Here is a 15,381-nt window from a genome sequence, read left to right on the forward strand (position 1 = left end):
ACTCTTGTAACTAATATGCATAGAAAGCAAAACCAACCCCCACAATGGCCATGTCTTAATCTGCCCCATGAATCCTTTCCGTCTGACCATCAGTGGGTGCATGCTTCCTCCTTAGTGGTTTGGTGGCATTGATCAGAGTTCTTAAATCATCTTTCAAAGAAAGAAACAATAAACACTTAATGGGATAGAAACTGAGTCAATGATTTCACTGGTATAGGGAATTTCCAGGTGAGGAAGCTCCCTTTATCAGTGCAGGTCCACCCTTTCCCCTTAGAGCCTTCCAGAACTGCCTGGAGTAAGTGATCTGGCAGGTGCCCACAACTAGTATAAGTTTGGTTCTGGTTCCCAGGTGACCTCATTAGGCTCCATACTTCTCCCAAGCTAACTCCAGCACTCACAGGGTGCTAGCCAAACGACACGGAGAAGAGTCTTCTGGGTAGTTCTGCTGCACAATAGTGCCTGGCTAGTGAGAAGAGGGTGGCCTTAGTTCTTTGCCCAGTCTTTCCATCTGCTTTTGGGGAGGCCTCAAGGTGGAGTGAATAGGACGTTGGCCTTGGACCCAGAACACCTGGTTTGAATTCCTGACTCAACTACTTCACAGCTATATGACTCCAGGCAGCTCAGTTTCCTTTTCTTTAAAGTGAACAAGTTGGACTTAATGACCTCTGGGATCCTTCCTGGCTCTCAGTCTGTGGCCCAATGAAACCACAGGTCTTAATAAGGTGCTTTTTGTCCTCCAACACTCTTGGAATTCTTCAATAGGAATGCTAACACAGATTCTGTAACAAAGGTATGGGAATGAGTTTAGAATGCACAAAAACCTCAACTGGGGGAGAAAAATTAACCATTCAACAAGCATTTATTAAGAGACAACTTTGTGCCAGCTACTGTGCTAAACACTCAGAATGCCATGTGTCCCCACCTTCAGTGAGCTCTCCTTCTAAGGGGAGAGACGACATGCAACTATGTAAAGATATGTATATGCACATACATGATATTCCAGCGAGCAGCATAAATTTCTTTATATTCCCCAGAGTGGAGAAGGTTGATTCTAAGAACCCTCTCTATCCTTATAAACATCATGATTAGTGTTATACAAGCTACGACTCAAATCCCATGAGATGAATCATGACATACAACATTCAGGCATTGTTTTTGTAGTCCTCTTTCTTCTACTTACTTTGCTCTGCATCAGTTGATACAAATCTGCCCATATTCCTGTCAATTCCTTCTATTCAGTGTTTCTTACAACTCAATAAATTTCCATCATATTTAAGTATCCCCGTTTGGTTAGCCATTTACCAATCAATGGGCACCTACTTTTGTTTTGCAGTTTCTTTGTTATCACAGAAGGCGCTGCTATAAATATTTAAATATAATAGTAACATGTAATCTAAATTATATACTATTAAATATAATAGTAACATATAATATAAATATTTTGATAGTCTTTTTTTTCCTGTTTTGGATCATCAGATGGCAATCTCTGCTCGATAGTGGGATCAGTGGGTAAAAAAGCAGAAATGGATGTATCTAAAGAAACCAACTTTTCATTGAGTTTCTCTTAGTTCTATATGGAAACTTCTTTGATTGGAAATGGAGCTGCCTTCTACCATATTGCTTTCTGTGGGCTGCAGGGTTACAGTGAGTCTCTGTCCACTGTCTTGTAATATGGAGTTAGCCACAGAGATAGAGAGCTACATTAAATATTCAGTCTTTTCTTTTCTTATTAATATGCAGGTATCCATCGCAATTGAAGAGGTCACCCGTTGTCATCTAAGATTTACTTTCCGGCACAGGTCATCGCAGGAATGTAAGTATCAAGACATTTGTACTACAGACTTTCTCCAAGAACAATATTGACTCTTGCTTCACAGTACTTTTTAGGAGCCCTGGAGACTGACTGTGTTTGGAAACTAGACATGGCTAAGTCCAGCCCTTGGCAGCTTCATCCTTCAAAGCTAAGCTTTCCCTGGTACTAAGGAAGGAGTGGGACTATTTATGTGCTTCTGAGTTTCCAAATTCCACATGGCCAAGCTAAAGAAAATGTAGTCCTTGGTCCATGAGAAGCTGATGGGTTTCGGGCAGATTTCCAAGTTCTTGAAAGTTTGTTGTTTCCATATGGCACTATTAATGTTGACATTAGTTGGAAATTGCCATGTTAATACTCTACCTCTGTGGAACTGATCTGTCCTTTATTTGAATTCCTCATAACACCATACTCATTTCTCTCCTGCTCAATTCCTTTCAATGAACTTTTAACAGCCTTCTACTACGGGCGAGACATTGTGTTAATTGAGAGGATTCAAAGACAAAAACAAGCACAGTCCTGCCCTAAAAGGACTTCCTTCCTCTGGTGTACTTATCATGTTTTTGTTAATATAATTATTGTTATAATAGAGGTGATGGGGGATGGTAGATAGCGAGCCAGTCCCAGAGAAATGACAGCATGGATAATGAACATGTGGAATTTTAACTAGAGGCATCAAGGTCTATCAGTCATGTATTAAGCACTTACTATGGTACTGTGTGAAACACTGGGGATACAGAGAAAGGCAAAAACAGCCCCTACCTCCAGGAGTTCCCAATCTAATGGGGCAGACAACATGCAAACAACTATATACATTTGAGATCAATACAGGATAACAATACAGGTCATCTCAGACGGAAGACACTAGCACCTTCCAGGGAACCCTGCAGAAGTTGGGGGTTTTAGGTAAATCTTATGCAGATCCAAGGAAACCAGGAGATTGGGATCAAGGATAGAGAATATCAAAGCTCACATGGCCTGGGTCCCAGTCCTGACTGTGTGACAAAGGACAAGTCACTTAACCTTTCAGTGGTCTGGGCAACTTTCTAAAGCTAGAGAAGATTTCATCTTGAATTGGTGGAGGAAATTTCCTTTGCCTAGAGTTCCCTGTTCTTATGAAATCATCAGACTAAGCCCTAATTATTTTCATGTATGACTTTTCTCTTCTCCTAGACCATTAACTTTCTGAGGAAAGAGATTGTGTCTTACTTATCTTTGTTTCATTTCGGGTCTGGTTTTTTGTTTTGTTTTTTTTTTGCTTGTTTGGTTGTTTTTTTTAGGCAATTGGGGTTAAGTGACTTGCCCAGGATCACATAGTCAATAAGTGTCTGAGGCCAGAGTTTTACTCAGGTCCTCCTGACTCCAGGACCGGTGTTCTGTCAAACTTACTTATCTTTGTATCTCCTTCAGCACCCTGTCTTACAAGTATTGGACACTTAATGAAAGAATAGATTGCCCCATGCCCTTCTCCTAGGTACTCCCACCCTCCAAATAGAATAAAGTGTAGAAGTGGGAGACCATCTAGGTGGGCCATAATCACTGGCCTCTCCGCATCACTCAGAAACAAAGTTTTCCTCACTTTACAGCCAGAGATAAATCTGAAAGAGCTTTTGGGGTGGCCTTTGTAAAGCTGATGAACCCAGACGGAACTACATTGCAGGATGGGAGGCATAACCTGGTAGTGTATAAGGTAAGAGCAATAGAATCAATCTCTAATGACTGTCAAAAGTTCTTCCCTCATCCATCAGGAACTAAAAATCCCCCTAAGGTTCATGGCTGTGATGCTCTGATGGATTCTTGATCTCTTTGACTTGGAACGGTCCCATCTTCTCATCCCATGGACTTTTTGTCCATATCTTTCCAAAAATACTCCATCTCCAGAACTGGGCATGCATCCTCATACGTGGCCAGAATCTTCTTTTGTTCTCTTGGGATAAGGTAGGGTTCCGAGATTTAGAATGGAAAAGAATCATAAACATCTTCTAGTCCAATGCCCTAATTTTATAGAGGATAATTTCTCACAAGGGCATATATTCTATTCCGTCATAGGTTCATAGGTGTAGAACTGAAAGCAGCCCCAGAGGCCACCCACTACAATGCCCTCATCTCACAGATGAGAGAGCTGAAGCCCAGAAAAGTAAAGAAGCCAATCCTAAAGAAGGCTTTGGCCTGGATTGTATCAGAGGATGATAGATTCAAAGGTGGAGTGGAACTTTGAGGTCATAGATTAGAATCCTGGATGCTCTGCCTCTGAGGCTGTAAAGTCCTGCACAGTGAATGCTGAGTCTAGGTGGAACCTCATTCGGCTTGTGAATAATAGAGTATTCCTCCTCATTTAGCATTCCCAAACCATTGGGTGTGTGTTTTCTTTTCAGGGGGATAATAAGAAAATGGAAGATGCTAAATTCTACCTGACCCTGCCCAGCACAAAGATAGAGATGGAAGACAAGGATTTCTCCCCAGGCAAAAACACACACTTGGCCAACTTCACCCCAACCAAGGATAGCACCAAGGACAGCTTCCAAATCGCCACCCTCATTTGCTCCACAAAACTGACCCAGAATGGTGAGTCAGAATTGGTTTTCTGAATGTAGCTGTTGGGCTCTGTGGTAAGAATTATGGGGTTCTATCAGTCACTATGTGCTAAAAAAAACTAAGGACCCAAGGATGGAAGTGAACAGGCTTGCCTTCATGGAGTTTACATTCTATTAGAGAGGTACAACACATCCACATTAACAGCTGGGGTCATGTGAAAAGGCCTCTTGGAAGGGATGTCGCTTGAGCTAAGCCTCGAAGGGAGCTGGGGGTTATAAGAGGTGGAAGTAAATAGAGAATGCTTGAGGAATGGGGGACAGCCTAGGCAAAGGCACATGGGTGGAATATGGAGTGCCTTGTCTGGGTAAGAGCAAGTAATACAGTCTGTGAACATGCCATCCCTCCCTAACAGAATATAATTACTTGATGAGGCATTCAGACATTTAATCAGAATCACAGCAGGGACTTCAGGTGGGGAGACAGGTCAGAAGGACACAAATTGTCAGAACTGAATAAAGACTTGGTCATAAGGAGTGAAGAAATAACCCCAGTACTAAGAGTAGGGGATACTCAGTCAGACACTCCTTGAGGATAGGGACCATTCTGGCCTTTCCTTGTTATCCCTAGTGCTTAGCACACAGTCTGGCACACAGAAGGTGTTTAATAAATGCTCGTTGGCTTGACTTAGCAAGGTGAGAATGTTGTAACAAATAGCTCGTTTGATGCTGAACTTTAGGCTCAAGGACAAGTCTGATTCATGAGTCTAGATCAGGAATGCAAGCCAGGGTTAGGTGGCTCCAGCTGAGGGGACAGGACAGATGTGGGGTCAAGCCAACTTCAGTGGGAATCATTTTCTCTATCTGTTGTCAGGCACCTTGGGCCAAGTGCTCAGCAACTAGAACCCTAGCTGTATCTACAGCAAGAATCCCTGAGACTCAGAGAACTTGGGCTCCATCAGGATCCCAGATCAACCCTCCTTCTACCCCAAAACAAAATGCCACCTGCCAAGACAGTCGCATAGAGCCCCTTTAGAATCAATGACCAGACATCACATGGGCAGATTTTGGTGTCATATAGGAAAAAAACTTTTTCACCAGTTAGTCCTCAAGATCATAGGACTTAGATCTGATAGGGACCTTGGAGATCATCAAACCCACCCAGTTTGTCTCTTTCCAATGTCAAGTACACTAGGTCAAACACCAAAGTGCAGGAATCTCAACTCAACTTTGAGGAAAAGAAATTTATGGCAAGAATGCCCAGGAACTCAAGCTTTACCTTTGAGGCAATCTCACCCTCATTTTATAAATGAGGAAACTGAGGTCCAGAGAAAGGAAGTGATTTTGTTAAGGTCACACAGGATATGAACTCAGATCCTCTGACTCTTAACCCAACATCTTTCTGCTAGACCAAGCTTTACTTTCAACTCCAAGATCCTGTGGTTCCCATATACCTAAGCTATACCATAAAGTACAATAATTGCATCCTCTTTGTGGACACATAGGATCATGTCAGATCTGGAAGAGACCTTAGAAATCATCTTTTCCAACTCCACCTTATTTGGTAAATTTTATTTTATTTTTCCACTTAGTCTATTTTCTCTCCCTCCTACTTCTGTTTTGCCCCATTGTAGGACAGATGGATGGACGGAGACAGAGAAAAGAGACAGACAAACACACCCAGAAAGGCAAAGAGCTCTTAATAAATATGAACAATCAAACAAAACAAATCATCTCATTGTCATGTCCAAAAACTGCATTTCTCAGTCTACACTTTGATTCTATCACCTACCTCTCTGCTTGCTCACTTCATTGATCAGAGTTCTTAAGTCTTTCAGAGTGTTTGTCTTTACAGGGTCATTGTCATTATGCAAATTCTTCAGACTCTGTTTATTTTTCTCTGCCTCAGTTCCTACAAATACTCTCAGCCAACCCCTTCCTTCAGAGAGGGGAAAAAGAAGTTCAGAGAAGGGATCACACGATTAGTGAAAGAGCTAAATCCCTAACTCCAGCTTTCTGGATCCCCAGTCAAGTGTTTTTTCCACTCATAAAAACAATTCACATTTTGATAACACTTCAGGTGTATAGCATGCTTCCCTCAATACCACCATAGATGTACTATGGAGTACAAGTTGTTGTTTTCTTCATTTTATAGGAAGGGAAACTGAAATTCCAACAAATTAGGTGATTGGCACAGCAATCACGGTAATAATAAGGATCCAAGCCAGGTTCTGAACCCAAGTCTTCTGACACTGAGACCAGAGCCCATAGCCATGCTCCTGCTGCCTCCTGTGTACCATTCCTCATGTAAGGAATCCAGTGGAGTGCAACCCAGGGCCTTGCCTCTAAAGTCCTCCCAAAAGACTGTGCTGGTGCTTTTTTGCTCTGCCATCTTGGAAGTTGGATTCAGTTTTTTGTCATGACGCTGACCAGAGGAAAGTCTAAGGCTCTCCAAACGTTTTAGATATAAAATCCATCCAAGTATCAAATGGCAGTTTGATCTCCAAGAGCAGCCAACATTTGTTCTATTTTTGTGAATCATTGTTGGCTGGAGGTGAAGGTTAGTATTTCAACTAGGAGAAGTGGCCAGACACAACAGAGGGGAGTTCAGGCCGACACACAGGCAAGGTAATCAAAACAAGCTCCCTGAGTCCCAGAGAGCAAAAGAATGTCTGGGTCATCCTGCCAAAAATGCTCCGAAAGTCACAGAAGACCCCATACAGAGGAATGGAGTGTACCATTGCTCAAAGAACACACGTGGTAGGTGGGAAGTATGGAAATGGAGGCTGTTCCCTCTAAGTTTGTTTCCTCATTCTTAAAGTGGAGGCAGAAATAGCCATAGCTCTTAATTCCCATATTTCTTGTGATGATCAAAAGATAAAATGGGTTCAACCCTTTGTGAATCTGAGCACACAATGAAAAGTCAATTATTATTATAATGTCAGTCTATCAACAAACTTATTACATGCCTACTAAGTGCCAGAGACTATGCAAAGTGCTGGGGATTCAAATACAAAAAAGAAAAAAGAAAAGAAAGTCTCTGCCCTCAAGGAGCTTACAATCTAATGGCAGAAGAAAGCTGAAAAGCAGAGTAATGGGGCAGCCAGAGAAGGTGCCAGGCACAGGGGCATGGTGGGAAAGTAAGAGAAGTCCCAAAGCAGGGCAGCCTGATGAGAAAAGAGGAGATGTAGGAAGGGACCTTTGATGACATTGAGTCCAATCGTCACATTTTACAAATGAAGAAACTGAGGCTTACAGAGGTAGCATGACTTATTTAGGGTCATACAACTAATAAATATCTGAGGTGGGATTTGACCCCAGGTCCTTTTGCCTCCTAAGTCCAGAGCTCTATCCGTTATGTGGCCTTGCCTCTGATTAGATCATCAACTCTAAATCCATGGTCTCATAGAAGAAATTCTTCTGGTAATGTGTATTCGTGGCTATATGTGTGTATAGCCATATCCATGTGCATATTTTTATTGTTCTTCTGTGACTTCTTCTAGAATTTGTGACTTCACCAGCTGGGATATTGGATTTGAAGCCAAGGTACCTGGGTTGGGATCCCACAACTGTTACTTACTGCCTGTCTGACCTTAGGCAGATCATTTATGCTCTTTGGACCTCAGTTTCCTCATCATGAAAATGGGGAAGGTGGACTAGGTGGTCCCTAGGAGCCCTTCCAGTCCCGGAGCTGTAATCTATCATATCTACTTAATTTCTTTACATGAAAGAGGAGATAGAGACATGCAATAGAGAGAACACTGATTCCAACAGTTCCCTGGGATACTATTTGTATGGCATTGGGCAGCCAGTTCAAACTTCCTGAATCTCATTGCCTGATCCATAATAAGAGGGTGGGGGGAGGGAGGTGTTAATGATCTCTAAGGTTCTTTCCACTCTAAATCTGTGACCTATGATCCTATAATTCTCAGCCCTCTGCGTCATTTGTCTTGGTGACCACCTGAAGCTTGGCACTCGCCCAAGGCTCTACAGGCTCAAAGGTTGAAGGTTGTACTTGATAGAACCTATGTCAGGATCACCTTAGTACTGGCTGAGGGAGCATTTTCCCCCAGGCAGCCTGGATCTCCTTCTTCTGACCTCCAAAATGGGATCCTACCAGGATATTCTCATGTGGCCACACCTTGGGGAAGTATGTTTAGGGTGTGGGAGATGAGGGGAAAGAGCAAATCCCCTCTGGGACATCTAGTGCTATAGAACAAATAATTCCGTTCAAATAGGGAACTTATAAGAAAGCCAGTGATGTGTGATGGGGAGAGCGTGAGATTTGGAGCCAAGCCCTGCTTTGAATGCTGTCTCTCTACAACTCTGTAAATAATCCTGGAGAGGTCACTTCCCCTTCAGGCCCAGGGACGTTTTTTCCCTTTTTTCTTTGTATTCTCAACACCTGATCCAATGCCTGGCAAATGGCAGGAGCTTAATAAAGTCAGGTCAACCAGAATTAATTAAATGCCTATTACTCTGTGCCAGGCACTGTGGGATAAAAAAGACCAACATCTTGCCTGCCTTCAAAGAACTTAGCTTCTATTAGGGGACACACATGCAGATAACTGTACACAAGGGCTTCATAAATGCTAATTGAATTGAATTGAATTGACTAAAAACAGATATGTGATTCCAGGTGATATGTAATGTCCCTTACCGCTTTAAAATGCTAGAATCAATCGGTAAGCATTACTAAGCAATCCCATATCTATCAACTAAACAAGAAGCATTTATTAAGTTCCTACTGGATACCATGCTCCATGCTAGGCACTGAGGCAACAGAGTCAAAAAAAATGAAACAATTCTTTCTCTTAGAGACCTTATGTTTTGTTCAAGTAGACAACATGTACATATGCAAATAAATACAGAATGAGTTGGTTTGGTTTTTTTAAAGGTAAGGCCATGGGGGAGGGACGTTAGCAATCTGGGATGTAAAGAAAGTCTTTAGGGATGGAAGCTGTAAGAAAATGTTCCTAAAGCATAGACCTGACCATGGCACTGATGATGGTGATGATGATGATGACGACAATGATAAATTAATGTAACTGAGACAGAAGACAGCTAGGTGGCACAGTGGATAGAGCATTGGGCCTGGAATCAGGAAGACCTGAGTTCAAATCTAGCATCAGGCACTATTAGCTCTGTGACCCTGGTTAAGTCACTTACCCCCATTTTCCTCAATTTTCCCAGTTGTAAAATGGGAATAATAGCACCTGCCTCCCAGAGTTGTTATGAGGCTCAAGTGAAATAATATTTGTCAAGTGCCTGGTGCTTGGGTGCTTAATAAGTGCTCCCTTCTTTTCTTTTCTTTTCTTTTCTTTCCCCACACTGCACCCCCTGCCTGGCTGCCTCACCAGCCCCTAGAGTGAAATCCAAACTCCTCTGCCTAGAATTTCCAGCCTTCACACCTGGTTTCCATTTACCTTTCCAGGGGAATCACACATTATTGTCTTCTCACGTACTCTATGTTCCAGCCAAACTGGCTTCCTTGCACCCCTCCTCCCATCTCCTACTTCCATACCTTTGCACAGGCTGTTCCTCAGTGCAGGGAAAGTTCTCCCTCTTTACCTCCACCTTTGACGGTTCCTCTCTCCTTTCATGTACCACCTCCTTCTGAGGCCATTCTTGATTCGCCTGTTGGCGCCCCTTACCATTCCCACAAAATCTCTTCATTGTGTTTCTATTTCCATTTCACAGGGGTCTGAGATCAACCTTTAATAAATGTGAATTCTCCTTAAGATAACTGTCCTTGACATTCTTAAGAATTGATCCAGCATCCTAATGCAGAAAGTCTTCCTAGGGATTGGACTTAATGCACCAAAGCGGACCAGCAATGACCCAAAGCTCATAATGGGCTTGGATCACTGGACGTGGATTCACAAAAACCTGAGTTCAAGTCATGCCTGAGACCCTAAGTAGCTGAGTGACCCAGGACAGGTCCTTTAACCCCCTGGGCCTGTTTCCTCATCTATAAAATGAGGGGGATGGGCTTGATGACCTCTCACATCCCTTCCAACTCTAAATCTATGACCCATATATCCATGCTCAAGAATATTGTTCAGTCGTGTCTGACCACACTGTCCATGGGGTTTCCTTGGCAAGGACACTGGAGTGGGTTGCTGTTTCCTTTTCCATCAAATTAAGGCAACCAGAGGTTAAGTGACTTGCCCAGGGTCACACAGCGAGTAAGTGTCTGAAGTTGAATTTGGACTCAGGTCTTTCTGACTCCAGTCCCAGCACTCCAATGATAACAGACATTAGATACCAAAGTCCACACAATCACCTCCTAAGGCCAACCACTATTCCAGTGTGCTTGGCTATCAGTTTTTGTAATTGAAACAAATAGATTTGCTTCTTAATTTATTTCTAAGGTTTTCTTGTCTGTGGTTTTCTGTCCTAGTTGACCTGTTGGGGTTGTTAAATTGGCGTTCCAATTCCCAGAACATAAAACACAACTTAAAGAAGCTAATGGAGGTGGATGGGGGAGAAATTGTAAAGGTAGGTGTGTGCATGAGCATCAGTTTATAGAAGTCTGCCCATATTTCTGCCAATTCCTTCAATTTGGTGTTTCTTATAACTTCATAAATTTCCGCTACATTTAAATATCGCAGTTTGATTATCCATTTACCAATCAATGGGCACCTGCTTTTTTTTTAGTTTCTTTGCTATCACAAAAAGTGCTGCTATAAATATTTAATATAGTAATATATAATATAAATGTTTTTATAGTCTTTTTTTTCTGTTTTGGATCCCCTTCAGATGGCAATCCCTGCCCCATAGTGGGATCAGTGGGTCAAAAGGCACAAAGGGTTGTATCTGGAGAAACCAACTTTTCATTGAATTTCTCTTAGTTCTAAATGAAAACTTCTTTGGTTGGAAATGGAGCTGTAAGCTTAGAAATGTCTTTTTCATGACTTGGATTGCGTAGGCATCTAAATTGATACATTAGTTTGAAATCTATAGTTTTGTTGTTTCTTGGTTATATTCGCGTTTCTTTGCCAGCTGTAAGGGGTAGGGTAGGGAGCTATCATGAGTGTAGGACTGTCAGTCAGTAAGTCAATAAACATTGATTAAGCACCTGCTTTGTGCCAGATATTAATCTAAGTGCTAGGGATACAAAGAAAGGCCAAGGCAGTCTCTGCCCTCAAGAGGCTCACAATCTAAAGAGGGAAACAGAATGGCTTTGAATACCACATTTTAAAGACCATTAATAGTATTCCAGCAGCACAGAGATATCTCAGTTTAACACCTAGTTAAGAAGAATAATTAATTAAATTATATGCAAATTCCTCTCCCTGTAGTTGCCTCATCCTACATATGATATAACTGGTAGCAGGGCTGTGTAATTTTTCCCAATAATCTCCAGTCATGGGAGCCAGCCCCAGGCACCATGAAAACAACTTAATTTGAATTTTTTTAATTGAACCTGAGTCTCAGATACTGAAGATCTGTATAACCCTGATACTAAACCTCAGTTTCCTCAGCTGCAAAATGGAGATAATACTAGCATCTACTTCCCAGGGTTGTTGTGAGGATAAAATGAGATATCTGCAAACCTTACAGCAATATGTAAATGCTAGTTATGTGATCATCATTATCATTATTATTGTTATTATTAAAAAGTATATTTGAGGGCACTTTTCCTGGTGTTGCACCTTATGTGAAGCATGCCCCAGGCACATGCATACACACACAAACACACAGAACATTAATTCTGAATCTGATCCAATAACTCCATTTCTCAGGGCATCTGGGACATAACAATAGAGATAGTTATAACAGCAGCTGGTATTTATTTAGCATCTTAAGTTTTTCAAATCATCTCGTTTGATCTTCATAATTCAATGCATAAATGCAATTATGATCCCACTTTACAGATAATGAAACTGAGGATCAGAGAGATTAAGTTGCTAAGGGTGCCACTGAGTAGTAAGCATCAGAGGCAAGATTTTGAAGTCAGAAGATGACTCTTAAGCCCAGCCCCCATACCAAAAGTCCTCTTCTTCTTTCTCTCTAGTTCCTACAAGATACTCTTGATGCACTTTTTAACATAATGATGGAGATGTCCGACAACGAAGCCTATGATTTCCTTGTATTTGATGCACTGGTAAGTGATAAGCATGTGAAGTCATGTGTATTCATAGAAAGGTATGAATCTCAAAGATGGCCCCATTTGGAACCTTAGCTACCTTCGGCTCCTGTGAGAGGTCACTTTTAGCTGCCTCCTCTGCCTCTGTCAGAGGAAACATCAAGTCATAGCATCAGAACTGGCCCCCAAGGCTGTTTATTCTAACTGGTACCTGAACAAGAATCACTCCCCTACATCATCTGAAAGCGAGGTCATCCAGACTTCCATGAAGGGAAACCCAATACCTCTCAACATAGATCAGCTATGGCCTGACCAGTAATGGAGTAGGATCATAGCTTCAAAGTCGGAAGGAGTCTCGAGGTCAGCTCGTCCAACCTCTCATTTTACAAATGAGGAAACCGAGACTCACAGGGGTGAAGTGAGTTGCCCAAGGTCATACAATGTAAAACTTAAAATATTACTAAAAACTTGGAATTTTTTTTTGTTTTTTGATCATTAAGTTTTGATTATTAAGTTTTGATCATTAAAGTAATAACTGGACGAAAGGCTCACAACAATTATTCAGAGAAAAACCACAGAGGTCAGATGCTGTATTGTATACTACATATGGACCATTATTTTCTTCTGCTTTCACATTTTAAAGGCCATGGGAGATAATATATGATTTGTAGATTCACTTGAATATGACAGAATAAACTCTTAAAAATGAAAAAAACAACACAGAAGAATAAAGTAGAACAAAGATACTAATCGTTCACTTACTTTTACAACGTGGATTTATAATTTCTTCCCAGTCCACCATGGAGCAGAAAAAAAGGTTTAATACATTTATCTACAACTACGGCTGTAATTGTTTTTTTCCCCCTAAAACACTCAGTAAAATAATTGTTATTGTTTTAATAGGTTTTTAAGTTTAAGGTTAAAACCATTTTTTCCCATGAGTTGGAAGGGACCTCAGAAATAATATAATGTAATTTTTCTTTTTCCAGATGAGTTAGTGATGATCAAACAAAATTCACTTGCTTGAAGTCACATGGGCCCTAAGTTACAGGTCAATGGCTGGATATTACAAAGATACAGATTTAGGCTGAAGTAAAGAAAAACCCCCTTGTAGCTGGTGCCATCCCAAAAACTGCCTTGAGAAGTACATCCCCCCTCACTGGAGGCCTTCAAGTAGAAATGGGCTTACCATGTATCAGAATGGTTGTAGATAGCATTTGGGGTCCAATCCAGAGTGGACTGAATGGGCTTTTCAGGTTTCTGTGATAGCCAAGCGACCGGGACTTACTAGGTATGACTTTAGATTGTTACTCTTGGCTAGCTCAATTCAGCAGCTCAGTTAGGGGACTCATCACCGCTGGGAGATGTCCTCAGTTCCAAGATTTATACTTCGGGTTTCATTACATCATCCGCCGTCCGTTTGAGTTTATTGAAATATTGCTGCCATGTCTCCAGCAAGAGCCTTTGTCGACCCTGCTCGTTCCTAGAGTCCAGCACTCTAATATTAATGCAGCCTGAAGCCTACATTAGCTTTCCGGGTCACCACATTAAGCTTTTGGCCCCTCTTCAGTTTCATTGCAGCCATTCACTAAAACCCTTGGGCCTTTTACAGACAAGCTCAAGTCTGTCTGTGGCTCCCCTAGCATGTAGTCAGGAAGTTACTTTGGGGATCCCAAGAGGAAGACTCGGAGCCTCATTTCCTAAGAAAATAAAGTGCTCTTTGGGCCATCATTTACAGCTATACAGACACAAGTACAACACACATTTAACTGTCTCCTGTATGCAGCTCACTGTGCCGTAGTGGAGATTCAGGGTTTAAAGATAGCTTCCACCCTTTTCAAAGTCACAGTCTTGGAGCAGCAAGTTACCAACCCTTATAAACTAGTAGACATTTGGTGGAGTCAAAGGGACCTTTGTTCAAAACCAGCCTTGATGTGAGACATTGGCCAAGTCACTTAGCCTCCCTTTTTCTTGAGTCAACATCTACAAAAGGAAGAGATTTGAGTTGATGGCCTTTAAGGGAGGCCACCATGGCGCAGTGGAACAGGCATTGACTCTGGAGTGAGAAGACCTTGGTTCAACATTTCATCTTCTTAATTTCTCTGAGCTTCAGTTTCCTCATCTGTAAAATGAGGAAGTTGGACTACATGACCTCTAGAGTCCCTCCAGCTCAAAATCTATAAGCCTTTCATGTAAGAACTGGGTTCAGTTCCCACTTTGGATGTTCCATAACTGTATGCCCTTGGACAGTTCACAGGCTCTGAATCTTCCCTTGTCTTTCAAATGAGGGGGTTGGATTAGCTGGAACTCGTCGGTTCCTTCCAGCTCGGTGGTCCAAGAATCATCATGGGGGGAGGGTGGGGGAGGGAACCTGATCAAAGCTCCTTCATTGATTGACTCAAAACACTGGGACTTTACTATCCTCAGCCAGCACAGAATGGACAGAAAACCCACATGAAGGGCAGTTTATGGGAATGAATTGAGACCTGCATGGTGTACCTGCAGTCCAGATTTGGGGACCAGAGAGCTGCTTTCAGGAGGAAATTACTAGGAATCTTTTAGCAAGTCCCAACCTTGTTGTAACTTGAAGACGCCTTTAGGTCGGCCCCAGGTTTGGCTTCCCCTCCAACCTAGAATGGAGAAGGGGAAATGGGAGGGGAGAAGATCAAGCCCAGATGGAGAGATCTATGCTGGATGGCTCCAGCTGGGGGCCAGAATGTCTGAAGATTATGCAGGGCGGCCTATCCTTATCATTGTCTCCTTTGGCAGGTATTTATTATCTCGCTGATAGGAGACATAAAGTTCCAGCATTTTAATCCGGTACTTGAAACCTACATTTACAAACACTTCAGTGCCACCTTGGCATATGTGTAAGTATCATTGTCCGGGGCTCGTGGAACTTGTGTGAGCTGTGTGTGTGTGTGTGTGTGTGTGTGTGTGTGTGTGTG

At 42.1% G+C, this 15,381-nt stretch overlaps 1 protein-coding gene across 1 annotated transcript in view; it reads left to right on the forward strand.

The window, feature by feature from the left end:
- Positions 1-15,381, forward strand: part of DOCK5 (dedicator of cytokinesis 5) — a 245,450-nt gene that overhangs the window by 149,107 nt on the left and 80,962 nt on the right. The window contains exons 16-21 of the mRNA XM_027839938.1: positions 1,741-1,813; positions 3,397-3,500; positions 4,186-4,375; positions 10,745-10,842; positions 12,362-12,451; positions 15,203-15,303. Coding sequence (XP_027695739.1) covers positions 1,741-1,813; positions 3,397-3,500; positions 4,186-4,375; positions 10,745-10,842; positions 12,362-12,451; positions 15,203-15,303 — 656 coding nt within the window. The remainder of the gene's footprint in view (positions 1-1,740; positions 1,814-3,396; positions 3,501-4,185; positions 4,376-10,744; positions 10,843-12,361; positions 12,452-15,202; positions 15,304-15,381) is intronic.

Source organism: Vombatus ursinus, unplaced genomic scaffold (genome assembly GCF_900497805.2).
Source record: "Vombatus ursinus unplaced genomic scaffold, bare-nosed wombat genome assembly UNPS02014837.1, whole genome shotgun sequence".
Classification (NCBI taxonomy): Eukaryota; Metazoa; Chordata; class Mammalia; order Diprotodontia; family Vombatidae; genus Vombatus; species Vombatus ursinus.